Source organism: Aotus nancymaae, unplaced genomic scaffold (assembly GCF_030222135.1).
Source record: "Aotus nancymaae isolate 86718 unplaced genomic scaffold, 86718_ANA_hifiasm-v0.15.2.pri h1tg000012l, whole genome shotgun sequence".
Lineage (NCBI taxonomy): Eukaryota > Metazoa > Chordata > Mammalia > Primates > Aotidae > Aotus > Aotus nancymaae.
This window is the reverse complement of record NW_026988423.1, coordinates 29538274-29564804: the sequence shown is the minus strand read 5'-3', so window position 1 is coordinate 29564804 and position 26531 is coordinate 29538274. Positions and strand designations below refer to the sequence as shown.

Genomic DNA, 26531 nt, shown 5'->3' with positions numbered 1-26531 from the left:
GATACCTCAGTAGAGCTATTAAAACTACAACACTAAAAGGCTGAATCAAGTTATAATTACTTCAAGAATTTTGGCTGAACTTAGATAATCTGGTTAAATAACTATTCAATCTTGTTTATGTAATTCTAACTATTTTCCAAGCCTTTGCTAGATGTGTAGGCATTTTTCTGAGCACAAACCTAGGTGCTTCTTCAGCACTGTACATTAGAGAATGCAGAAAAAATAAACTGTCAGTATGTACCTCTAATTCATAACATTAAACTTTTTCATATTTTGTATCAGGAAAAACTGCAAGGAAATAACAAATTCATACCAACTATGGCAATTTTTATTTCATTTGCCCTGTGGCCATGTCATTCACCAGGTTTTTTAAAAATAGGGAAATAGGCTGGGTGCTGTGGCTCACGCCTGTAATCCCAGAACTTTGGGAGGCCAACGCGGGTGGATCACCTGAGGTCCGGAGCTCCAGACCAGCCTGGCCAACATGGAGAAACTCCATCTCTACTAAAAATACAAAATTAGCTAGGCATGGTGGTGCATGCCTGCAATCTCAGCTACTTGAGAGGCTGAGACAAGAGAATTGCTTGAACCCAGGAGGCGGAGGTTGTGGTGAACTGAGATTGCACCATTGCACCCCAGCCTCGGCAACAAGAGAGAAACTCTATCTCAAAAAAAAAAAAAAAAAAGAAAAGAAAAGAAAAGGGAATCTAAGGAATTTACTCACTTTGACTTGAGATTCACTTTTTCAAATGTCACTCACACTTATTTCACATCGATGATACTCAAAAGACAGAGGATTTATTTACCTTTTTAGCAAAAGAAAATTACACAATTAAAAATTCCTATGTCCAGTGTCACTGAATGAGGAAAGAGGCAATAACTTATAAAAAACGAGAGAAAAAATTCTGAGAGAAAAATGTGCATCAAATTTAAATTCTTCTAATCTCTAATTCTTATATACAACTAGAAAAGCTAATGGCAGTATAGATGGCCACTGATGCTCAGAAACACATTTCATTACTTTCTTTTCTGCTTCATTCAGACATTTTCAGTACTGTCAAGCTCAAAAATACAGTTTTAGAAAGATGAAAACTGAGAGAATCTCAAAGATTTCACATGAGCTCTTTTGATCAGACCAGAGCAAAGTAAAAGAAGCCTTACTTGTCTGATCATGTTTTAAAATAATAGGGTCCATATGGTTCATAAGAAAGAAGAGATGAGCAAGTCAAATTTCAATCTTGGTTCCAAGGCAGAGATTAAAACAATGATTACAATCTAATTATAAAAAGAGTTATTATATGAGACAGTACTTCTTTCCAGATTATATTTCTTTCCAGATTATGTATTTTACACACTTGAACAGCTTTTCTTAAATAATCTCTCAGGGTTGATTTTAAATAAAAGCCAAAATACTACCAGTTAATTTCAGATTCCTACTACAGATTTTTCAAAGTCCGTCTGTGTGCAGAAGCAAAATTATGAATTGTAACTCGAAGAGTTGAGTTACCCGCGGAGGCATCACAGGAATTGATGACTGAATGCAGTGCCCGAGTATATGCTGCAAAAGAACGTTTGCACAGCAATGAATAAAGTCAAATTCTAAACAACTCTACTGGCCTCTATCTTATTAGTATTGCTTCTCTACCAAGAGTCTCTCAAGTATTAACTTTAGCTATCCATCAAATAAATATTTATTGACTACTTACTATATGACAAACACTCTGTGAGGACAGAAAAGATAATGAAGAGTACGGACACAAAAATAATTAAGTTGCCATGTAATACTTCCAAACCAGAGGCATATACAAAATATTATCATAGGCCAGGCACAGTGGCTCATGTCTGTAATCCCAGCATTTTGGGAGGCTAGGGTGGGCAGATCACTTGAGGTCAGGAGTTCGAGACCAGCCTGGCCAACATGGTGAAACTCCATATCTACTAAAAATACAAAAATTAGCTGGATGTGGTAGTGCACACCTGTAATCCCAGATATTCAGGAGGCTGAGGCACTTGAACCCAGGAGGCAGAGGTTGCAGTGAGCCAGGATGGTGTCACTGCACTCCAGCCTGGGCGACAGAGCAAGAATTTGTCTCAAAAAAGAAAACCCCAAAAAACAAAATGTCATCACAGAATGAAGTTGAGAATGAATGTACAACTACCTAGGACAGGATGAAAAAGATTCCCAGAAGCGGTAACATTAAAGATGAATTTTGAAGAAATAACAGGAGTAAAGGAAAGAACACAGAACTGAGTGTGTGAGGTATAAAAGGAGTAAAAAATATGGCAACTATCATAAGGCTAGAGTAGGGCCCGGAGCCAGAGAGAAAATACACCAAATATGTCATGTATCTTATACTGCAATGGAGTGCCCTAGAAGTTTTAGAACAGGGAAATGGCATAATTAGATTTGTGTTTTTAAAAAGAAAGCTGGTAAGAAACTCATATCATACAGATGCAGCACTAGGAGTATATATACTGGCAGTATTTCTAGTGCATACATGAGGGCTACATAATCTGTACACTATATAAATCAATATATTTAAGGATGGACAGGAAACAGAAATATTAATGACAATATGAACGACTAAGTTTTCTCTAGCTGGGACTCCTGATAGAGTTTATACTGTTTCTTATTTTCCTCAGTGCCTCCTGGCAGAACGAGCAATCTAATGTGGCTATATATGGTAATACATCCATGTTACATACCATTAAAGTATTTGGCTAACAGGGAATTCAACTGTATAGAGTCCTAACTTACATAAAAGGCAAATTCTAATAGTCTTCAGTTAAAGGACCTGGAACTCAAGTCCTCCTACAGTAGAATGAGCTGAAAAGATAACAGATGAAGATAACAGATCTCAAAGAGAACCATAACTAATTGTAATTATTTTCATTGCCTCATATAGTTATTTTGTAAAGGGTTTATAACAGTCTCTGATACATAGTAAGCACTCAATAAATGGTAAATTACTACTATCGCTACTCTTACTGATTTTTTTTATTGCTATTAGGCCCTGACGATTCCTTCAAGTAACTTACCTTTGTGGTTTTTATAGAAAATACAATTGTTGGCACAGGTATCAGGATGAGCATCCCAAAAATCAGGACCACAACAGCATAGTGGAGGTAAAGTAATATTATACAGCTGCATTTTCTCCTGGATTTGGGCTCGTAAAGCTTCTACATATCTGTAAAAATAAAGTATGATTAGGCAAAGCGAACTACTAGAAAGAGAGTGAGCATGAACCCTCATTGTACAGCCAGCTTTAACTGTTAAATCTATTCCATATCTCTGGGCCTTGACTCTTCCTCTTTGAACTGGGAAAAAGCACTGGGGAAAATGCAGGGCTACACCTGAGAAGTATTAGGCAATCAAAAAATTTGATGACGTTATGAATTCCTAAATGAGCAAAAGTATGAGAAGACACAGTCCATTCTCTTTTAAGAAAAATGAGAACAATGACTTTCTACCAAGTCTCCTCTAGAGCCAGAATATCATGAAGACCTTTTCAAATTACCTCACGTATTCTTTTTCTTTCTGTTGTTGTTTTTCTCTGGCTACTTTGATCTCTTCAAGTTGTAACTGGGCTAATATCTCACTCATCTTCTCTCCTGAATACAGTTCTTCATGAAAGTTCATTCTTAGGATCCTCTGCTCTTCAGCATAACGTTCTTGCTCTCTCTTTTTCTTAATTCTGAGAATAACGTCATAACATGGTTAGGAATTTCATAAAATTCTTATTTAAAATTAGCTTCTTTATCCAAATAACTCAAGAAATTCCCAGAAAAAAGAGTCAAGAAGTCAGTTTAATACCTCCAAGAATATCTTCAAAAATTTCTGCTGGCTGATTTATCTTCTCTCAAAGGGAAATGAGCAATAGCTACTCTTAAAAGAGTTTTCCTCGGCTGGGCGTGGTGGCTCATGCCTGTAATCCCAGCACTTTGAGAGGCTGAGGCAGGTGGATCACATGAGGCCAGGAGTTCAAGACTAGTCTGGCCAACATGGTGAAAACCCATCTCTACTAAAAATACAGAAATTTAGCCAGGCAGTGGTGGCACAGGCCTGCAACCCCAGCTACTCAGAAGGCTGAGGTGGGAGGATCACTTGAGCCCAGGAGGAGGAGGCTGCACTGAGCTGAAATTGCACTACTGCACTACAGCCTAGGTGACAGAGCAAGACCCCATCTCAAAAAAAAAAAAAACACACAACAAAACAAAACAGTTTTTCTGTAAGAATCTAGCACAACAGTTTCTTTTAGATTAAAACTACAAGTAAACAGGGCTTCTGCTTCTGGCCAAAACAGAGTAACAGGGACCAAATTTGCCCTCCCACCATAAACCACCAAAAACATTTAAAAAGTTAAAAAGTACACAAATCAGACAAATACAAGAAATGATGGTTTTCAAGATACTGGACACCAGGTAACACAAGATACTGCTCCTTAAAAGATGGAAAACAAGCGATAAACCCTATAACTGCCAGAGATTACTGCCTTGGAAGGTTCCAGGAAGTGGCACAGAGCAGGGAAACTGAAGTGAAGCCTGATGGGCTCTATGAATTGAAGAGATGGAGTTAAGAGTGCAAGGAGACAAAGGCAATTAGAGCTCACTGGACAAAATATCAGAAAGAAGAGAGCTGCCCAGAGACAGCACCCCAGAGATGAGCAGAGAATCTCCTGGTATACAGCAGAGCACTGACTGGTGCATGTACACAATGGAATAACCTAAGGCTAGGGAGAGAACCATACAAGATAAGAGAGAACACTGACTAGAGTCCACACAGCTCCAGGAATATTAGTCCTTATGTCCACCAATCAAACTTGAAAAACTCATAATCCACAGAACGTTAGGTAAAGTATTCAGAATGATCTTATCTGAGCAGTAGGGAATAAAAACCAGTCCTAGACTAAGTACTGCTCCAGACCCAAATTACAAAAGCAAGTCCTCAAATGAACTTGACTGTATACTGAAACCAGGTTCAAGAATGTAAAGACATCCAGCAACTAACACGGTAAAACTCACAAAGTTGGGCATCCAACCAAAGACTACTAAGCACACAAAGAGGTAGTAAAACACAACTCACAATCAGGAGAATAATCAATGAAACAAAATGACCTAGAACTGACACAGTTGTTAGAATTAGCAGAGAAGAACACTAAAACAGTTATTATAATCATATTCTATATGTTCCAAAAGTTAGAATATAAAAAGACTAAAATCAAACTCCTAAAGATGAAAACTACAGTTTCAAGACTATAAATTGAGATTAAAAAAACAGTGGATAGGAATACTACCAGCATAGATGTTGCAGAAGTAAATCTGAAAACATAACAATAGAAACTATCCAAAATGAAACACACAAAAAAATCTGAAATGACAAAAGAAGCACAAAATAACACCAAACTAATCATATTAAAAATGGACAAAGGGGCCGGGCATGGTGGCTCATCCCTGTAATCCCAGCACTTTGGGAGGCTGAAGTGGGTGGATCACAAGGTCAGGAGTTCAAGACCAGCCTGGCCAACACGGTGAAACCCCATCTCTACTGAAAATACAAAAAATTAGCCAGGCGCAGTGGCGGGCACCTGTAATCCTAGCTACTTGGGAGGCTGAGGCAGGACAATCGCTTGAACCTGGAAGGTGGGGGTTGCAGTCAGCCGAGATTGCGCCACTGCACTCCAGCCTGGGCAAAGAGCTAGACTCCATCTCAAATAAAAAAAAAAAAATAAAAGGACAAAGGACTTGAATAAACATTTCTCCAAAGATGATACACAAATTGGCTAACATGCATATGAAAAGATGCTCAGTATCACTAATTATCAGAGAAAGGCAAACTAAAACCACAATGAAATTATTACCTCATACCCATTAGGATAGCTACTATCAAAAAAATAAAAAATAACAGGTGTTGTTGAGGATGTGACAAATTGAAACCCTTGTACACTGTTGTTGGGACTGTAAAATGGTATAATCCCTATGGAAAACAGTATAGACATTCTGTAAAAAATTATAAATATAGTCACCATATGATCTTACTTCTGGGTACATATTCAAAAGCAAGCAGAGTCTCAAAGAGATATTTATATACACATGTTCCTAACAGTGCTAATTCTTAATAGGTAAGAGGTGGAAGCAATCCAAATGTCCACTGATGGATGAATGAATAAACAAAATGTAATATAGACATAAAATAGAATATTATTTAGCCTCAGTCACATTAAACAACATGGATGAGACTTAAGGGCATAACACTAAGTGAAATAAGACAGTTACAAAAAGAAAAATAATGTATAATTCTACTTACATGAAGGTCTAAAGTAGTTGTGATGGTTAATACTGAGTGTCAGCTTGATTGGATTGAAGGATACAAAGTATTGATCCTAGATGTGTCCTTAAGGGTGTTGCCAAAGGAGATTAACATTTGAGTCAGTGGGCTGGGAAAAGTAGACCCACCCTTAATCTGGATGAGTGCAATCTAATCAGCTGCCAGCAAGGCTAGGATATACCCAGGTAGAAAAACGTAAAAAGAGACTGGCCTAGCCTCTCAGCCTACATCTTTCTCCCATGCTTGATGCTTCCTGCTCTCAAACATCAGACTCCAAGTTCTTTAGTTTTGGAACTTGGACTGGCTCTCCTTGCTCCTCAGTTGCAGATGGTAATCATGTGAGTTAATACTTAATAAACTCCCTAGTATACACACACACATACACACACACAAACACACACACGAGTTAATACTTAATAAACTCCCTATTATACACACACACACACACACACACACACTCTCTCTCTCTCTCTCTCTCTTTCTCCATTAGTTCTGTCCCTCTAAAGAACCCTGGCTAATACAGATTTTGGTACCAGAAGTAGTTCCAGAGAAATATAATTTTTTTTTAAATGCAGTCTCGCTCTCTCATCCAGGCTGGAGTGCAGTGGCACAATCTCAGCTCACTGCAACCTCCGCCTCCCAGGTTCAAGCGAGTCTCCTGCCTCAGCCTCCTGAGTAGCTGGGACTACAGGTGCATGCCACCACACCTGGTTAATTTTTTTTATTTTTAATAGAGATGGGGTTTCACGATGTTAGCCAGGATGGTCTTGATTGCCTGACCTCATGATCTGCCCACCTCAGTCTCCCAAACTTCTGGGATTACAGACATGAGCCACTGCACCTAGCCGAGGAACAGAATATTAAAGATGGAGTTCATTAGTTGGTTTTGGGGTTTCTAGAGTTGGCTGCTTAATATGATTAAACCCAAAAATGCTAAGGACTCTACTTCTAATAGTATGAAGAACACTGATAGTCCTTGATGTGAACTGTTTAGAGTTATGCAAAATAAATGCATTTGACATTTGCAAATCATTGCTCATGAGAGGCAAGGAGTTTAGTGACTCTACATAATACCTTTGACCATATGTGGAGAACCAAAGAACACAATGAAGTTGGTTGGTTGCTCTTAAGTTCACTGGTCAAAGTGATAAAAGAAAATGATAAACTCAGGGACTCTAACTCTCAGCTTCAGAAGCAGACAGATACTGAGCCTCAGATCTTCTAAGACTGCCCTGAATAAGTCTTATCTCCTATAGAGAAAAAGCTGAAATTGTGGAAAATCAGACACAAGATCTTATCATGAGAGTGGCTGACCTACAATGAAAGGTGCATGCACAGCCTCACCAGGTGTCTGCTGTTAAAGTGAGGGCATTAATTGGAAAAGAATGGGACCCTGCAACTTGGAATGGGACCTGTGGGAGGACCCTGACGAAGCTGGGGACACTGAATTTGTAAACTCTGATAAACTTTTTTTGCCAGAAGAAACAGCTTTCCCATCCCTGAGGATAGTGGCAACATCCAGTCCCCAACCCATGCTACCATCAGCCTTTTTCCCTTTGTCTGAGGAGATAAATAAACCCTGTGATGCCCGAGGCAACAGTGATGGCCTCCCCTGAGGCAGCTGCCAGGCAAGATAATGCTAATTCTCCTCAGGAGCCACCCCAAACACCCTGTTTGCTTCTAGATCTAAAACTAGATTAACGTCCTGGTGGGGCTCTAGAGGTCAGGTTCAGAGTGTGACCCATGAGGAAGTGTGCTACACTCAAAAAGAACTGCTTGAGTTTTCTAATTTATATAAACAGAAATCTGAAGAACAGGCATAGGAATGGATATTAAGGGTGTGGGATAATGGTGGAAAAAACAGTTGCGTCAGGCTGAATTTATTGATTTGGGGCCACCAAGTAGGGACTCTGCATTTAATGTTTCAGCTCAGAGAGTTAAAAAAAGTTTCTAATAGCTTATTTGCTTGGTTAGCTGAAATAAGGAGTAAAAGATGGTCCACTGTGAGCGAACTGGAAATGCCTGATCTCCCTTGGTTTAATGTAGAGGAAGGGAATCAAAGGCTTAGGGAAATTGGGATGGTGGAGTGGATTAGTGACTTTAGACCTACTCATCCCAGCTGGGAGGTTCCAGAAGATATACCCTTGACCAATGCCTTGAGAAACAGATTTGTGAGGGCAGCACCTGCATTTTGAAGAGTCCTATAATTGCTCTTCTCTGTATGCCAGATCTAACAGTGGGAATCACAGTCACTCAACTACAAAATTTAAACATGATGGGAATAATTGGATCCTGAGGTGGCAGGGGCAAGAGGTAGCACTCAAGGATCAAAGGCAAGGTGGGTGTAGCTATCATAATGGACAGCAGAGGCAAAACGGCAATTAGAATAGTCTGACTCGTGCAGAGCTCTGGCACAGCTAATTACTCACGGTGTTCCCAGAAGTGAAACTGACAGGAAGCCTACCACATTCCTACTTAATTTATATAGGCAGAAACATTCTAGGTCAAAAGAACAAAAGATTAATTTGAAGCAGAAAAACAGAAAATCATGGCCCCTCAATTAATTTCCAGGCCTGAGCCAATTCACAGACCCAGAACCCCTTGAATGAAGGGGAGTCCAGTCCCCTCGAGGAAGGACCCTACTACATTACCGATAATTTATGTAGTGAAACTTTCTCCCATCCTTCTCCAAGAAGACCTCTAGCCTTTTACCAGGATAATTGTGCACTGGGAAAAGGAAAATGATCAGATATTTCGGGGACTCCTGGACATTGGCTCTGAGCTGACACTGAATCCAGGGGACCCAAAATGTCATTGTGGTCCTCCAGTTTAAAAATGGGCTTATAGAGGTCAAGTAATTAATGGAGTTTTAGCTCAGGTCTGACTTACAGTAGGTCCAGTGGGTGCCTGGACTCATTCTAGGGTCATTTTCCCAGTGCAAGAATGCGTAATTGGCATAGACATACTTAGCAGCAGGTAGAACCCCCACATTGGCTGACTGGTAGGGTAAGGGCTGTTATGGTAGGAAAGGCCAAATGGAAGCCATTAGAGCTGCCTCAACCTAGAAAAATAGTAAATCAAAAACAATATTGCATTCCTGGAGGGACTGCAGAGATTGGTGCCACCATTAAGGAATCAAAAGACACAGGGTTAGTAATCCCCACCACATCCTTGTTCAACTCTCCCATTTGGCCTGTGCAGAAGACAGATGGATCTTGGAGAATGACAGTGGATTATCATAAGCTTAAGTGGTGACTCCAATTGCAGCTGCTGTATCAGATGTGGTTTCATTGCTTGAGCAAATTAACACATCTCCTGGTACCTGATATGCAGCCATTGACTTGGCAAATGCCTTTTTCTCCATTCCTGTGCACAAGGCCCACCAGAAGCAATTTGCCTTCAAATATACCTTTACCGTCCTACCTCAGGGGTATATCAACTCTCCGGCTTTGTGTCATAATCTTATTTGGAGAGACCTTGATCACCTTCCACTTCTGCAAGACATCACACTGGTCCATTACATTGATGACATTATGCTGATTAGATCCAGTGATTGAGAAGTAGCAAACACACTGAACTTATTGGTGAGACATTTGTGTGCCAGATGATGGGAAATAAATCTGACTAAAATTCAGGGACCTTCTACCTCAGTAAAATTTCTAGGGGTCCAGTGGTGCTGGGCCTGTCAAGGTAAAGGATTTGGCCCCTCCTACAACTAAGAAAGAGATACAATGCCTAGTGAGCCTATTTAGATTTTGGTGCCCTCACATTCCTCATTTGGGTGTGTTACCTCGGCCTCTTTATCGAGTGACCTGAAAGGCTGCCAGTTTTGAGTGGGGTCCAGAACAAGAGAAGGCTCTACAACAGGTCCAGGCTTCTGTGCAAGCTGTTCTGCCCCTTGGGTCATATGATCCAGCAGATCCAATGGTACTTGTGGTGTCAGTGGCAGATAAGGATGCTGTTTGGAGACTTTGGCAGGCCCCCAAAGGTGAATCACAGCAGTGGTCTCTAGGATTTTGGAGCGAGGCCCTGCCATCTTCTGCAGATTACTACTCACCTTTTGAGAGACAGCTCTTAGCCTGTTACTGAGCTCTGGTGAAAACCGAAACATTTGATTATGGGTCATCAAGTTACCATGGGGCCTGAACTACCTATCATGAAGTGGGTACTTTCTGACCCATCTAGCCATAAAGTGGGTCATGCACAGAAGCATTCCATCATCAAATGGAAGTGGAATACACAAGATCAGGCTTGGGCAGGTCCTGAAGGTGCAATTAAGTTACATGAGGAAGTGGCTCAAATGCCCATGGTCTCCACTCCTGCCACCCTGCCTTCTCTTCCCCAGCCTGCACCGATGGCCTCATGGGGAGTTCCTTATGATCAACTGACAGAGGGAGAAAAGACTAGGACCTGGTTCACAGATGGTTCTGCACAGTATGCAGGCATCACCCAAAAGTGGAGAGCTATAGCATTTCAGCCCCTTTCCAGGATATCCCTGAAGGACAATGGTGAAGGGAAATCTTCCCAGTGGGGAGAACTTAGAACAGTGCACCTGCTTGTGCACTTTGCATGGAAGGAGAAATGGCCAAATGTGCAATTATATACTGACTCATGGGCTGTAGACAACGGTTTGGCTGGATGATCAGGGGGCTAAAAGAAGCATGACTGAGGGAGAAGATCCAAGATGGCTGATTAGGAGCAGCTCAGGGCTGCAGCTCCCAGTAAAAGCGCAGAGGGTGAGTGGACGCCGCATTTCCAGATGGATTTTTATTGCCCACAGACCAGGAGATTCCCAGGCAGAGGAGCCCCATGGGTCGCCAGCACAGCTGTTTTGGCTGGAGCCCCGGTGCAGCGGTTCTCCATACAAAATACTCTGGTCTGGGTGCCGTTTTAGCTGGCCAGAGGAGCTCCAGGAAGGCACAGCCGCCAATTTAGCTGATTAAAAAAGGGGACTGAAACGGGGAGCCAGGCCAGGAGATTCCCGGGCAAAAAAGTGCCACGAATCTCAGCATCGCTGTTTCAGCCGGCGCAGTTGGTTGCCGCACGGGAAATCACACAGATCCTGGTGCCTTTTCAACAGGCGACTGGAACACCTGGGAGAGAGTCAACCATTCAACTAAAAAAAAAAAAAAAGGCTCTGAGGCAGGGAGCCAGGTGATCAGACTCGGCTGGTCCCACTCCCACAAAAGAAAACAAAAACAAAAACAAAACAAAAAAAAAACCCAGCAATTGGAAGCACTCTGGGTTGAGAGTTTCACAGCAAGCACAGCTGAACCCGGGATGGTCCAGCTCTGTGGGGGATGGGCGTCCGCCATTACCGAGGCACTCCACCACTACGGAGGTAGTCCGCCATTGCTGAGGCAGCCTGCCGTTGCCAAGGCAACCCACCATTACAGAGAGAGTCCGCCATTACAGAGGTTGGCCACCATTGCCGAGGCAGTTCTAACTACACCCATATAAACAGGACTGCAGGGAAGTTCACATGGTAGCTGGGTGGAGCCCATAGCAGCTCAGCAAAGCCTCTGCAGGCAGACAGTGACTAGGCTGCCTCCTTGCTGGGCAGAGCAGCCCTGAAAAAAAAGGCAGCAGCACAACAGAAACTCATAAATAAAGCCCTAACTCCCCGGGACAGAACATCTGGGAAAAAAAAGGGGTTTATGAGTTCTGCTATAGCAGACTTAAACATACCTGCCCAGCAGCTCTGAATGAACAACGAGGCTGTCAGCTCAGCACTCGAATTCCTATAAAGGACAGACTGTCTCCTCAAGCAGCTCCCTGACCCCCGTATATCCAAAGAGTCACCTCATAAAGGAGAGATCAGACTGACATCTGGTGGGTATCCTTCTGGGACAAAGATAGCAGAAGAAGAAACTGGTAGCAACCCTTACTGTTCTGCAGCTGCTGCAGGTGATCCCCAGGCAAGCAGGGCCTGGAGTGGACCTCAGCAGTCCTACAGCAGAGGGGCCAGACTGTTAGAAGGAAAACAAAGAAACAGAAATAACTTCATCATCAACAAACCAGATGTCCACTCAGAGACCCAATCTGAAAGTCAGCAACTACAAAGACGACAGGTGGATAAATCCACAAAGATAGGAAGAAACCAGCGCAAAAAGGATAAAAACACCTGAAACCAGAATGCCTCTCCTTCTACAAGGGATCACAACTCCTCACCAGCAAGGGAACAAGGCTGGATGGAGAATGAATGTGATGAAATGACAGAATCAGGCTTCAGAAGGTGGGTAATAAAAAACTTTCGTGAGCTAAAAGAACACATTCTAACCCAATGCAAAGAAACTAAGAACCTTGAAAAAAGATTTGATGAAATGCTAACGAGAATGGACAACTTAGAGAGGAATACAAGTGAATTGATAGAGCTGAAAAACACAACACGAGAACTTCGCGAAGCATGCACAACTTTCAACAGCCGAATTGACCAAGCAGAAGAAAGGATATCAGAAGATCAACTCAATGAAATAAAACAAGAAGGCAATATTAGAGAAAAAAGGGTAAAAAGGAATGAACAAAGTCAACAAGAAATATGGGACTACGTGAAAAGACCTAATCTACATTTCATAGTTGTACCTGAATGTGACGAAGAGAACGAATCCAAGCTGGAAAATACTCTTCAGGATATTATCCAGGAAAACTTCCCCAACTTAGCAAGGCAGACCAATATTCAAGTCCAGGAAATACAGAGAACACCACAAAGATATTCCTCAAGAAGACCAACCCCAAGGCACATAATCGTCAGATTCACCAGAGTTGAAATGAAGGAGGAAATGCTAAGGGCAGCCAGAGAGAAAGGTCGGGTTACCCACAAAGGGAAGCCCATCAGACTTACAGCAGATCTCTCAGCAGAAACCCTACAAGCCAGAAGAGAGTGGGGAGCAATATTCAACATCCTTAAAGAAAATAACTTTCAACCCAGAATTTCATATCCAGCCAAACTAAGGGGCTGTCAGCTCAGCACTCGAATTCCTATAAAGGAGACTTCATCACCACCAGGCTCGCTTTACAAGAGCTCCTGAAAGAGGCACTACACATAGAAAGGAAAAACCAGTACCAGCCACTTCAAAAACATACCAAAGGGTAAAGAGCATCAACACAATGAAGAATCTGCATCAATTAACAGGCAAAACAGCCAACTAGCATCAAAATGGCAGTATCAAATTCACACATAACAATATTACCCTAAATGTAAATGGACTAAATGCCCCAATCAAAAGACACAGACCGGCAAATTGGATAAAAAGCCAAAACCCATTGGTGTGCTGTATCCAAGGAACCCATCTCACATGGAAGGATACACAAAGGCTCAAAATTAAGGGATGGAGGAAGATTTACCAAGCAAATGGAGAGTAAAAAAATGCAGGAGTTGCAATTCTTGTCTCTGATAAAATAGACTTTAAATCAACAAAGATCAAAAGAGACAAAGAAGGACATTACATAGTGGTAAAAGGATCAATGCAAAAAGAAGACCTAACGATCCTAAATATATACGCACCCAATACAGGAGCACCCAGATATATAACGCAAGTTCTTAATGACTTACAAAGAGACTTAGACTCCCACACAATAATAGTGGGAGACTTTAACACCCTATTGTCAATATTAGACAGATCAAAGAGACAGAAAATTAACAAGGATATCCAGGACTTGAACTCAGACCTGGAACAAGCAAATCTAATAGACATTCACAGAACTCTCCACCCTAAATCCAAAGAATATACATTCTTCTCAGTACCACATCACACCTACTCTAAAATTGACCACATAATTGGAAGTAAATCACTCCTCAGCAAATGCAAAAGAACGGAAATCATAACAAACAGTCTCTCAGACCACAGTGCAATCAAGTTAGAACTCAGAATTCAGAAACTAACTCAGAACCGGACAGCTTCATGGAAACTGAACAATTGGCTCTTGAAAGTTGACTGGATAAATAATGAAATGAAGGCAGAAATAAAGATGTTCTTTGAAACCAACGAGAACGAAGACACAACATACCAGAATCTCTGGGACACATTTAAAGCCGTTTCTAGAAGAAAATATATAGCAATAAGTGCCCACATGAGAAGAAAGGAGAGATCTAAAATTGACACCCTACCATCAAAATTGAAAGAGCTAGAGGAGCAAGATCAAAACAACTCAAAACCTAGCAGAAGACAAGAAATAACTAAGATCAGAGCAGAACTGAAGGAGATGGAAACACAAAAAACCCTTCAAAAAAATCAATAAATCCAGGAGCTGGTTTTTCGAAATGATCAACAAAATAGACAGACCATCAACAAAATAGACAGACCACTAGCCAGATTAATAAAAAAGAAAAGAGAGAATAACCAAATAGATGCAATAAAAAACGAGAAAGGGGCTATCACCACAGATTCCACAGAAATTCAAACCATCATCAGAGATTATTACAAACAACTCTATGCACATAAACTAGGAAACCTGGAAGAAATGGATAAATTCCTGGACATTTGCCTCCTCCCAAGCCTAAACCAGGAAGAAGTCGAAACCCTGAATACACCAATAACAAAGTCTGAAGTCAAGACAGCAATTAAGAGCCTACCACCCAAAAAAAGCCCTTCTACCAGACATACAAAGAGGAGCTGGTACCATTCCTTCTGAAACTATTCCAAATAATCCAAAAAGAGGGAATCCTTCCCAAATTATTTTATGAGACCAACATCATCCTGATACCAAACGCAGCAGAGACTCAACAAGAAAAGAAAACTACAGGGCAATATCCATGATGAACATAGATGCAAAAATCTTCAATAAAATACTGGCAAGCCGATTGTAACAGCACATCAAAAAGCTTATCCACCATGATCAAGTAGGATTCATCCCAGGGATGCAAGGCTGGTTCAACATATGCAAGTCTATAAACGTAATTCACCACATAAACAGAACCAAAGACAAAAACCACATGATTATCTCAATTGATGCAGAGAAGGCCTTTGACAAAATTCAACAGCCCTTTATGCTAAAAACCCTCAATAAACTAGGTATTGATGAAACGTATCTCAAAATCATAAAAGCAATTTACAACAAAGTAACAGCCAATATCATACTGAATGGGCAAAAACTGGAAGTATTCCCTTTGAAATCTGGCACTAGACAAGGATGCCCTCTCTTACCACTCCTATTCAATATAGTACTGGAAGTTCTAGCCAGAGCAATCAGGCAAGAAAAAGAAATAAAGGGTATTCCAATAGGAAAGGAGGAAGTCAAATTTTCTCTATCTGCAGATGACATGATTGTATATCTAGAAGACCCCATCGTCTCAGCCCAAAATCTCCTGAAACTGATAAGCAACTTCAGCAAAGTCTCAGGATACAAAATCAATGTGTAAAAATCACAAGCATTCCTATACACCAATAACAGACTTAAAGAAAGCTAAATTAAGAACTAACTGCCATTCACAATTGCTACAAAGAGAATAAAATACCTAGGAATACAACTAACAAGGAATGTAAAGGACCTCTTCAAGGAGAACTACAAACCACTGCTCAACAAAATAAGAGAGGACACAAACAGATGGAGAAACATTCCATGTTCATGGTTAGGAAGAATCAATATCATGAAAATGGCCATACTGCCAAAAGTAATTTACAGATTCAACGCTATCCCCATCAAGCTACCAATGACCTTCTTCCCAGAACTGGAAAAAAACACCTTAAACTTCATATGGAACCAAAAGAGAGCCCGCATAGCCAAGTCAATTCTAAGCAAAAAGAGCAAAGCGGAAGGCATCACACTACTGGACTTCAAACTATACTACAAGGCTACAGTAATCAAAACAGCATGGTACTGGTATCAAAACAGAGATATAGACCAATGGAACAGAACAGAGGCCTCGGAGGCAACACAACATATCTACAACCATCCGATCTTTGACAAACCTGACAAAAATAAGCAATGGGGAAAGGATTCTCTGTTCAATAAATGGTGTTGGGAAAACTGGCTAGCCATGTGCAGAAAGTAGAAACTGGACCCCTTCCTGACACCTTACACTAAAATTAACTCCAGATGGATTAAAGACTTAAACCTAAGACCTAACACCGTAAAAACCCTAGAAGAAAATCTAGGCAAAACCATTCAGGACATAGGTGCAGGCAAGGACTTCATGACCAAAACACCAAAAGCATTGGCAACAAAAGCCAAAATAGACAAATGGGTCCTAATCAAACTCCACAGCTTCTGCATGCCAAAAGAAACAGTCATTAGAGTGAATCAGCAACCAACAGAATGGGAAAAAATTTTTGCAGTTTACCCATCTGACAAAGGGCTGATATTCAGAATTTACAAAGAACTAAAACAGATTTACAAGAAAAAAACAAACAAGCCCATTCAAAAGTGGGCGAAGGATATGAACAGACACTTTACAAAAGAAGACATACATGAGGCCAACAAACATATGAAAAAATGCTCATCGTCACTGGTCGTTAGAGAAATGCAAATCAAAACTACATTGAGATACTATCTCACGCCAGTTAGAATGGCGATCATTAAAAAATCTGGAGACAACAGATGCTGGAGAGGATGTGGAGAAACAGGAACACTTTTACACTGTTGGTGGGAGTGTAAATTAGTGCAACCATTGTGGAAGACAATGTAGCGATTCCTCAAGGACCTAGACATAGAAATTCCATTTGACCCAGCAATCCCATTACTGGGCATATATCCAAAGGATTATAAATCGTTCTACTATAAGGACACATGCACACGAATGTTCATTGAAGCACAGTTTACAATAGCAAAGACCTGGGACCAACCCAAATGCCCATCAATGATAGACTAGACAGGGAAAATGTGGCACATATATACCATGGAATATTATGCAGCCATCAAAAACGATGAGTTCGTGTCCTTTGTAGGGACATGGATGAACCTGAAAACCATCATTCTCAGCAAAGTGACACAAGAACAGAAAATCAAACACCTCATGTTCTCACTCATAGGCGGGTGTTGAACAATGAGAACACACGGACACAGGGAGGGGAGCACTACACACTGGGGTCTGTTGGGGGAAAACAGGGGAGGGACAGCAGGGGGTGGGGAGATGGGGAGAGATAGCATGGGGAGAAATGCCAGATATAGGTGAAGGGGAGGAAGGCAGCAAATCACACTGCCATGTGTGTATGTATGCAACAATTTTGCATGTTCTCCACATGTACTCCAAAACCTAAAATACAATTAAAAAAAAAAAAAAGAAGCATGACTGAAAAACTGGTGACAAAGAAATCTGGGAAAGAGGTATGTGGATGGACCTCTCTGAGGGGCAAAAAACTATGAAGATATTTGTATCCTATGTGAGTGCTCACCAACAGGTGAACTCAGCAGAGAAGGATTTTAATAATCAAGTGAATAGGATGACCCATTCTGTGGACACAACTCAGCCTCTTTCCCCAGCCACCCCTGTCATCATCCAATGGGTCCATTAATAAAGTGGCCATGGTGGCAGGGATGCAGGTTAGGCATGGGCTCAGCAACATGGACTTTCACTCACCAAGGCTGACCTGCCTATGGCCACTGCTGGGTGCCCAATCTGCCAGCAGCAGAGAAACAATGAGCCCTAAATATGGCACCGTTCCTAAGGGTGATCAGCCAGCTACCTGGTAGCAGGTTGATTATATTGGACCTCTTCCATCATGGAAAGAGCAGAGGTTTGTCCTCACTGGAATAAACACTTACTCCAGATATTGGTTTGCCTATCCTGCATGCAATACTTCTGCCAACATTACCATCTGTGGACTCACAGAATGCCTTATCCACCGTCACGGTATTCTACACAGCATTACCTCTGACCAAGGCACTCACTTTACAGCTGAAGAAGTGCAGAGCAGTGGGCTCCTGCTCATGGAATTCACTGGTTTTACTAGTTCTCTATCATCCCGAAGCAGATGGACTGATAGAATGGTGGAATGGCCTTTTGAAGTCACAATTACAATGCCAACTAGGTGACAATACTTTGCAGGGCTAGGGCAAAGTTCTCCAGAAAGCTGTGTATGCTCTGATTCAGAGTCCAACATATGGTACTGTTTCTCCTATAGCCAGGATTCACAAGTCCAGGAATCAAGGAGTAGAAGTGGAAGCAGCACTACTTACCATCACCCCTAGAGATCCACTAGCAAAATTTTTGCTTCCTGTTCCTGCAATATTACATTCTGCGGGCCTAGAGGTCTTAGATCCAGAGGGAGGAATGCTGCCACCAGTAGACAAAACAAGGATTCCATTAAAGCGGAAGTTAAGATTGCCACCTGGATGCTTTGGGCTCCTCCTACCTTTAAGTCAATAGGCTAAAAAGGGAGTTACTGTGTTGGCTGGGGTGACTGATCCAGCCTTTCAAGATTAAATCAGTCTACTACTCCACCATAGAGGTAAGGAAGAATATGCACGGAATACAGGAGATCCATTAGGGCATCTCTTAGTATTACCATGCCCTGTGATTAAGGTTAATGGGAAACTACAACAGTCCAAACCAGGAAGGACTACAAATGACCCAGACCCTTCAGGAGTGAAGGTTTGGGTCATTCCACCAGGAAAAAAAAAAAACATGACTTGCTGAGGTGCTTGCTGAAGGCAAAAGGAATACAGAATGGGTAGAAGAAAGTAGTCATCAATTTCAGCTGTGACCACATGACTAGTGCAGAAACAAGCACTGCAACTGTCATGAGTATTTCCTCCTTTTGTTAAAAACATGTTTGTGCATGTATACACTTGTACTAAGAAAATATCTCCATTTTATTCTTCTCTCCTTTATCATGTGACATAAGATTTCTTGACTTCACATCATCATTTAAGTATTGTTAACTTTATGTAATAGTATTTGGGTTGGGGACTGGTACATTTCTAGTTGTATGAAGAATAGTTTTATTATGTTAGGCATAATTATGACCTTATTATTGTCTTTATTTGAAGATTATGTATGATCTCAGGAGATGTGTATGGGCTCAGGTTAACAAGGGGTGAACTTGTGGTGGTTAATACTGAGTGTCAACTTGATTGGATTGAAGGATACAAAGTATTGATCTTGGGTGTGTCTATGAGGGTATTGCCAAAGGAGATTAATATTTGAGTTGGTGGGCTGGAAAGGGAGACCCACCCTTAATCTGGGTTGGCACAATCTAATCAGCTGCCAACAAGGCTAGAATAAACAGGCAGAAAAATGTAAAAAGAGAGACTAAACCCTAAAGACTCATCTAAAAAGCTCCTAGAACTGATAAATGAATTCAGTAAAGTTTCAGGATACAAAATCAATGTACAGAAAGGAGGAGCACTATCGACTCCAGGGAAATTACAGCCTTCCATTTTGTTACATTAACAGAGGTATAAGTTAAAAACCAGGAAGGCATCCTACAAAGGCTGAAAGATCACAGACAAGAGGTGGTATTTGTGAAACCAAATCTGTCCAGATTCTGACAGCTAATCATAGGCCATCTCTAGTAAAGTGACAAAGCCACTTTAAACAAAGATTTTCTTATGGCTACTCTCCCATATTTGCCAGCCTTTCCTGAGCTACAACTGTAAATCTGGGTATTCCTCAAAGAGTACAGAACATAAACATCATTTTTATGGTATGATTCAAACTCAAATGCAATATAAAGTTTTACGGGGGAGAAGAGAAAAATATTATTGCAGCTTGGGCAGAGGAAGATGTTTTTATACTAGTGAAGATAAGATTTAAAGGCATATAAATCAGTGTACTAGGAATGAGAGGAAGGTAATACAAAAAAAGGCATATATACATGTCATACTTGACTTTAAAATATATGTCATCTTACTTGCTTAAAAGATCATGTGTGAAATGAGTTAAAGAATGAACGAAAACTATTAAGAGTACAAAAGTTAAAAAAAGCCTAAGATCACAGGTGCTCTTGGCTAGGGATATGCATATATAGAGATCTTATTTCAGTGAGAGCCAGTAAAGAAAAGTAACCATTTTGAAGACATATTTGTTAAGTTCAGTAACTCCCAATCTTGTGAAAAAAGGAAATGGTAAAAGATTTTCCTGTAAATAATGAATCAAATTGAAGTTTTCCATTATGAAATTTAAACGGAGTCAAGTCAATGATGACAGAAAAGCTTAGTTACTGGTATAATTATCTATACTAATTATTCTCTATACCAGTAAACTAAGGGCTAAGGGAACACATCAGCATTGTTTTTCAAATGTCAACACCTTAGAGCTTGGTAATAGAATGGTTACTAGAAATGATGGAATCAGCTCACCCTTCTCTTGGTAGCTACTCCTCTCCTCACAGATATTCCTCTCTTCACAAACATTTCAAGAGTGAGTAGATATTCTGTCTCTATTTCCTCACTGCTTCATCTGCTCCAGTATAGCCTTAAGATCCATCTGCTCCAATATGGCCTTAAGATCCATCACTCCACCAAAACAACTGGTGACCTACAGGTCATTTAATCCATGCAGTACATGCATTTTTATTTGTACTGTCCCCAAGGAGGCAAAACAAAGAAACAAAAAAAACACCTTAGATATTATAGTAGTTTGTAGCTCTCCAAAAACTCACAGTACATAAACAGAATTATATCCGTGTATTAAAATTATATTGGGGGGCAGTTAGAAAAAATGTCTAAAAAGGTTCAATAGGGGAACAATAATGAAGGCAAAGTTGAGAAACACTGATGGAACACTTTTCAGTCCTAATTTTACTTGCACTCTCAGACACATTTAATATTGCTAATCACTCCCTCCTTCCTGAAACTTTTCTGTTCCTCAGTCTCTGTGACATAATACTGTCCCTAGACCTTTCTCTGTCTTCTTTCAAGACCATCTGCTCTACACTAGGTGTTCCTCAAAGCTCAATTTTAGGCCTTCTCCTTTTCTTACTCTATACCTTCTCCCCAGGTGACTTTACGTATGCCCTCTGCTTCAGTTACTATATACTACCATCTGTAACTCACAAAGCTATAGCACCACCACAGATCATTTCCCTGAGATTCAACCCTACTTATCTACCTGCCAATTTGACATCTCTCCTTTGATGTCTCACAGGTATTCTCCTAGGAAAAAAATAAACAGCTTTGGTCAGATTCACAGGTTAAGAACAACTGCCAAATAGTAGTTTCGGAAGGAATCATAGAATAAAAAATGATAACGCTAAATTTAAAAAGTAATATAAACAATTATTCTATAAGTCTCTTTTCTTCTCTAATGTCTTCAAAGCCTTTGTTGTAAATACACGTTTTAGCTGATACACAATAGAAACTAGACTAGGTCAGAAATCAGTATGACAATTTATCTGTTTCTCCTAGAGCCATGGCGTGAATACAATTACAGTGATTCTCTGGCTATGCTAAAAGGTATTCTAAAACCAGCATCAGGCTTTCAGTAAAAGAGAAGTAAGAATATAAAAGACTGCAAATGGGTATTTGTACAACTAAAAAACAAGTAGATGTCGATATTTACATTTTGAAGAGAACCCTGAAAATAAAGTGTTATCACAGGGAAACTGGATTTAAAATATATATTCTTATAATTTCAACAACCTAAAAACTCTTGTTAGTCATCTTTCATATGATAGTGCCACAGCACTAATCCTTTACAAAGTTAAATTAAAATAGAGACCTAGAACCAAAAGCAAGGGCTATTTCCGAAGCAATCACAGAAATCTGCCAACATCAATACTTTCAAATAAAAGGATTTCTGCTTCTAAGATTAAGAAACAGGTTTATTTACTTCAGGAGTGAAAAGAGGTGCAATTTCTCAAGGACGTGGAAGAAATATGCCTCTTTGGTATAACAGGATTAAGCTCTAATTTAGCAGTCTAACTTTTTTCTTGCTGATCTTGTTTTTCTGTTCAATCTTTCTTCTCTTCTCCCCCAGTTCCAAGATTCTGACAGTATTCTTCCTTATGACTTCCAAAGGAATAAATTCTAACGTTTGATAGCAGAGTAGGGTGAATATAGTTAGCAAAATGTATTGTATCTTTCAAAATAGCTAGAAGAGAGGACTCGAAATGTACCCACAACATAGAAATGACAAATACCCTGACTTGATCATTACATATCTAACAAAATTTCACATGTACACCACTAATAAGTACAAATACAATGTATCAAAAAGGAGAGAAATCACTATTAAGAACAATTTAACATTTCCTACTGGTACTCTCTACTTGTATTCCTTTAAGGACTTCAAGTCCAATAAGCTGCAAACTAAACTTATCCTCGTCATCTCTACCACCTTCCTGGCAAATCTGTTTTATAATATCCCATGTACCTGGTGGCCTAAGCCATAAATCTGGGAGTTATCCTTGAATTCTTGTCCAACAAAATCCTATCAAGTCTCTTAATCACTCTTAAAACTACCTCTTCCTCTTTGCTTCCCTGGCCTTATGTGGCAGGCCATGTTGTAAACTTCAAAGACATTAGGTGATAAAGTCAAGTCTGGGGTTGAATCCCAATTCTGTCACTTGCTAAATGTAGTCTTAATCCTAGGCAAATTACCTAACCTCTGTAGGGCTCATTTTCTCTCATCTGTAAAAATAAATGAACAATAAAATCTACCTTAAAAAGTTATTGAAACAAGTAAATAACCTAATGCCTCTAAAGCACTCAACACTATGCCCAGCACGTTGTAAGCATTCAGTGAATGCTAACTATGCTACCTTGCAGGATTATTGTATCCACTAAGAGGAGATCATCTATGCAAAGTGCTTGATACATTGTAAGGACTTAAAATATAATGATCTTTTAAAAATTAATTTCACCTCTCTTCTCTACATATATTATTTCAACAACCTCCTAACAGTCATTTTATCTTATCCTCATGATGCCACTGAGCTCCCTAACTGTTTTTAGGACAAAGTCAAATTTTCTTCTCATGACATAGTAAAGTCTATCATGGTCTTTCCTTATTTTTTAAGGCTTACCTATTGCCATTCCTTTAGCTCCAATCTAATCAAATTCAGAAGTGTCACATTCTTTCATGAAGCACTGATTTTGCAATGCTATTCCTTTTGCCTAGAATTCCTGTTCAGCCTTTCCCCTCTCCAATTCCCATTTTGTCCTATACTATTCCCACAAAACCTTCAAAACTCAGCTCAGAAGTCTTCCCTTTCCTTCTGCCACCCCAACTTTGGCTTTAAAACAGTCTCTGTGTTACCACATATTCTTGTACTTTTTTCCTTCTAATGATAAGCAGCAGCTAACATTTATTGAGCACATACTATATTTGTAATTCTGTACTACGCACAACTACATGTTACCTCATTTAATCCTTGCAGCAACTTTATGAGGTATAAATCGTTATTATCCTTATTGTATAAAGAGGAAATTGAGGATTACAGAAGTAACTCCAAAAGTCACACAGCCGGTAGGTAGCAGAGCTGGGACTTAGACGCCTATCTCCCCATGTTCTTAACCACATGCTGTATTGTCTTGTAATATTAAACATATGATATTATAATGGTCTATTTCCAGTTATGTGTCACTCAATTATAGAGATACCTTCTTTTAAAAAATGTATGGTTAGGCAATTTTGTCATGAAAACATCCTAGAGTGACCTTCCACAAACCTAGATAGTATAGCCTATACACAACCAGGCTATATGGTATAGCCTTATTGCTCCTAGGCTACAAACCTATACAGCACATTACTGAACTGGATCCTGTAGGCAACTGCAGCACAATAGTAAGTGTTTGTGTACCTAACATAGACAAAATACAGCAAAAATACAGTATAAAAGGTTAAAAAACAGTATACTTGAATAAGGCACTTACCAGGAATGGAGTATGCAGGACTGGAAGATGCTCTGGATGAGTCACTGAGCGAGTGGTGACTGAATGTGAAGGTCTAGGACATTATGATATTACTACTGTAGACTTCATAAACACTGTATATTTATACTACACTAAAGTTATAAAAATAAATTTTCTTTCTTCAATAATAAATTAATCTCAGCTTACTGTAACTTTTTTACTTTATAAACTAAATTTTTTTACTTGACTTTTTTATAATACTTAGCTTAAAATACAAACATATTGTACAGCTGTACAAAATATTTTCTTTCCTTGTATCCTTATCCTATAAACGTTTTCTATTAATTTTTTTAACTTTTTAAACTATTTTGTTGAAAACTAAAACATAATTACATGCTAGCCTAGGCCTACACAGGGTCAGGATCATTAATATTACTGTCTTCTGCCACCACATCCTATCCCACTAGACGGTCTTCAGAGGCAGTAACACTCACAGAGCTGTATTCACCTATGATAATGCCTTCTTCTGGAATACCTCCTGAAGGACCTGACTGAGGCTGTTTTACAGTTAACTTTTCTTTTAGAAGTAGAATAAATACACTTAAAATAATGATAAAAAGTACAGTATAGTAAATATATAAACCAGTAATATAAGTGTTTATTATCATCATCAACTATTATGCATCATATATAATTGTATGTGCTATATTTTTACCCAACTGGAAGTACAGAAGGGTTGTTTATACAAGCATCACCACAAACACATGAGAAATGCATTACAATGGCTACATCACAAGGTGATAAAAATTTTTCAGGTCCACTATAATCTCATGGGACCAACAGTGTATGTGCAGTCCACCACTAACCAAAACATCTTTATGTGGTGCATGACTGTATTTATCTGCTTCCCCATTGGCTAGTCAAATTTATCTAGTAAAACCCTTGACGATAGGGATCATGTCTTTTAATTTCTTGCATAGCCTATGTCTAGCATCATCTCTACCAGTTAACAGATGCTCAAGAAATAGCTGCTAAATCAATGAATGAAATCATGTCATTTTGTTCTTATAACAACTGAGTGAGGTAAAGTGGTTATCAATTCCTGTTTATAAAACAGATGTATGATTATTTTAGAATGCTAAGGTGGTTTTGTCTTCAAGTTAAATCATATAACTTCCATACAAAGAAGGCATAAATGATTTAGTTTCTTCAATAAGTAAAAGGCAAAATTAATTTTTAATTATTTGCCAACTATCAATACAAGATTAAGTCTTCTGATACCATCTGTAAAGCAATCAGACCTTCATATTTTTTTCTGAGGTCAAGAGTATAAACCCAAGAAGAAAAACATTGTCTAGTAGGAAATGGCAATAAAACAAAAGCCTTTAGCAAAAAAGCTTCCAAAGAAGGTCAGTAGTATTGCTAAAGAAAAGTTTCCCACTGACTATGCCATGTGGTAGGCATGTCATAAGAAGATTTAGGTTAGACATAAAACACCCACAGCAGGGGTATGTTGGCTTCAGTTAAATGAACTGAACTAAATTTCTATTTTGTCTTTTACCTGCTAGCCTGTAAAATGCTTACATATGAGCAATATAGAACTGAAAAGATTTTTCGATGCAGATCAGATCACAATTATGGTTAAAAGATTAGGCTATCATAAGACAAACCTGACCTAGGTAAGAGAATGAACTTCCTGAGCTGAGCATCAACGTCCTTAGATACTGAAATTGTTATACTACAACTCTAAAGAACATTAAAAACAGAAAAGGTCTTTGAAATATTTAAACAGAATTCTGCTTAAAAGTCACACTAGACAACTTGATAGACTTTTTTTCCAAGCATCCCCAACCCCAGTCCACATACTTTTTTATTGTGACAGTTTTTGTCAGGTTGCTTTTAGAACAACAGTATTATATTTCAAGGGGGGAAAAAGCATGTGAGAAAAAAAATACGCAAGGGAAATATTAAACACCTCACAGGAAATCTATTTTCACTAGTGGGTTGCCACATGAAAATTTCAGGAGTCCTTGTACCCTCTTATGCACAATAAATAGGATATTCAGAAGCAAAGGGCCCTCGACCATGCAGATACTGCTTGGTCTCCAATGTCAAATAAACTAGTGATAAAAAATTTGAGAAATTAAGAAATAAAGGAAACATAGAAAAAAAAAGATTTATCATCCAAAGACAATTCTTTAACATCTTAGAATATTTTATTTCAGTAGGTTGTTTATTGTATGATTGCTGTCATTGCAAAAACTTTGTTTCCATTTGGTCCATAGTTTGGGAGAAATTCAGGGGTGGTTAAGAAGCTGCCCTGGGGCAAGAGGAGGCGGCTCAGGCAGAGGCTCCAAGTACAGTGGCCTGCAGCAGTGCCCCTCAAAGATCATTGTGCCAATATTTAATTGAGGTTTTTTCATTTATACTCACAAGAAAAGTTAGTCTGAAATGCTGCTTTCTTGTAATGTCC

General features: G+C 39.6%; 1 protein-coding gene across 4 annotated transcripts in view; it reads right to left on the bottom strand.

Annotated features, from left to right (window-relative positions):
• Positions 1-779: 779 nt before the first annotated feature.
• CCDC15 (coiled-coil domain containing 15) overlaps positions 780-26531 on the bottom strand; it is a 93555-nt gene continuing 67803 nt past the window's right edge. For 3 of the 4 annotated variants that reach the window (XM_064375532.1, XM_064375531.1, XM_064375533.1), the window contains 3 exons: positions 3519-3695; positions 3040-3188; positions 780-1558 (listed from right to left, as the gene is read on the bottom strand). In XM_064375532.1, coding sequence (XP_064231602.1) covers positions 1437-1558; positions 3040-3188; positions 3519-3695 — 448 coding nt within the window. In that variant the 3' untranslated portion in view covers positions 780-1436. Of the gene's footprint in view, positions 1559-3039; positions 3189-3518; positions 3696-20563; positions 20786-26531 lie in introns of those variants that run through there. The other variant, XR_010342413.1, reaches the window with a different exon arrangement.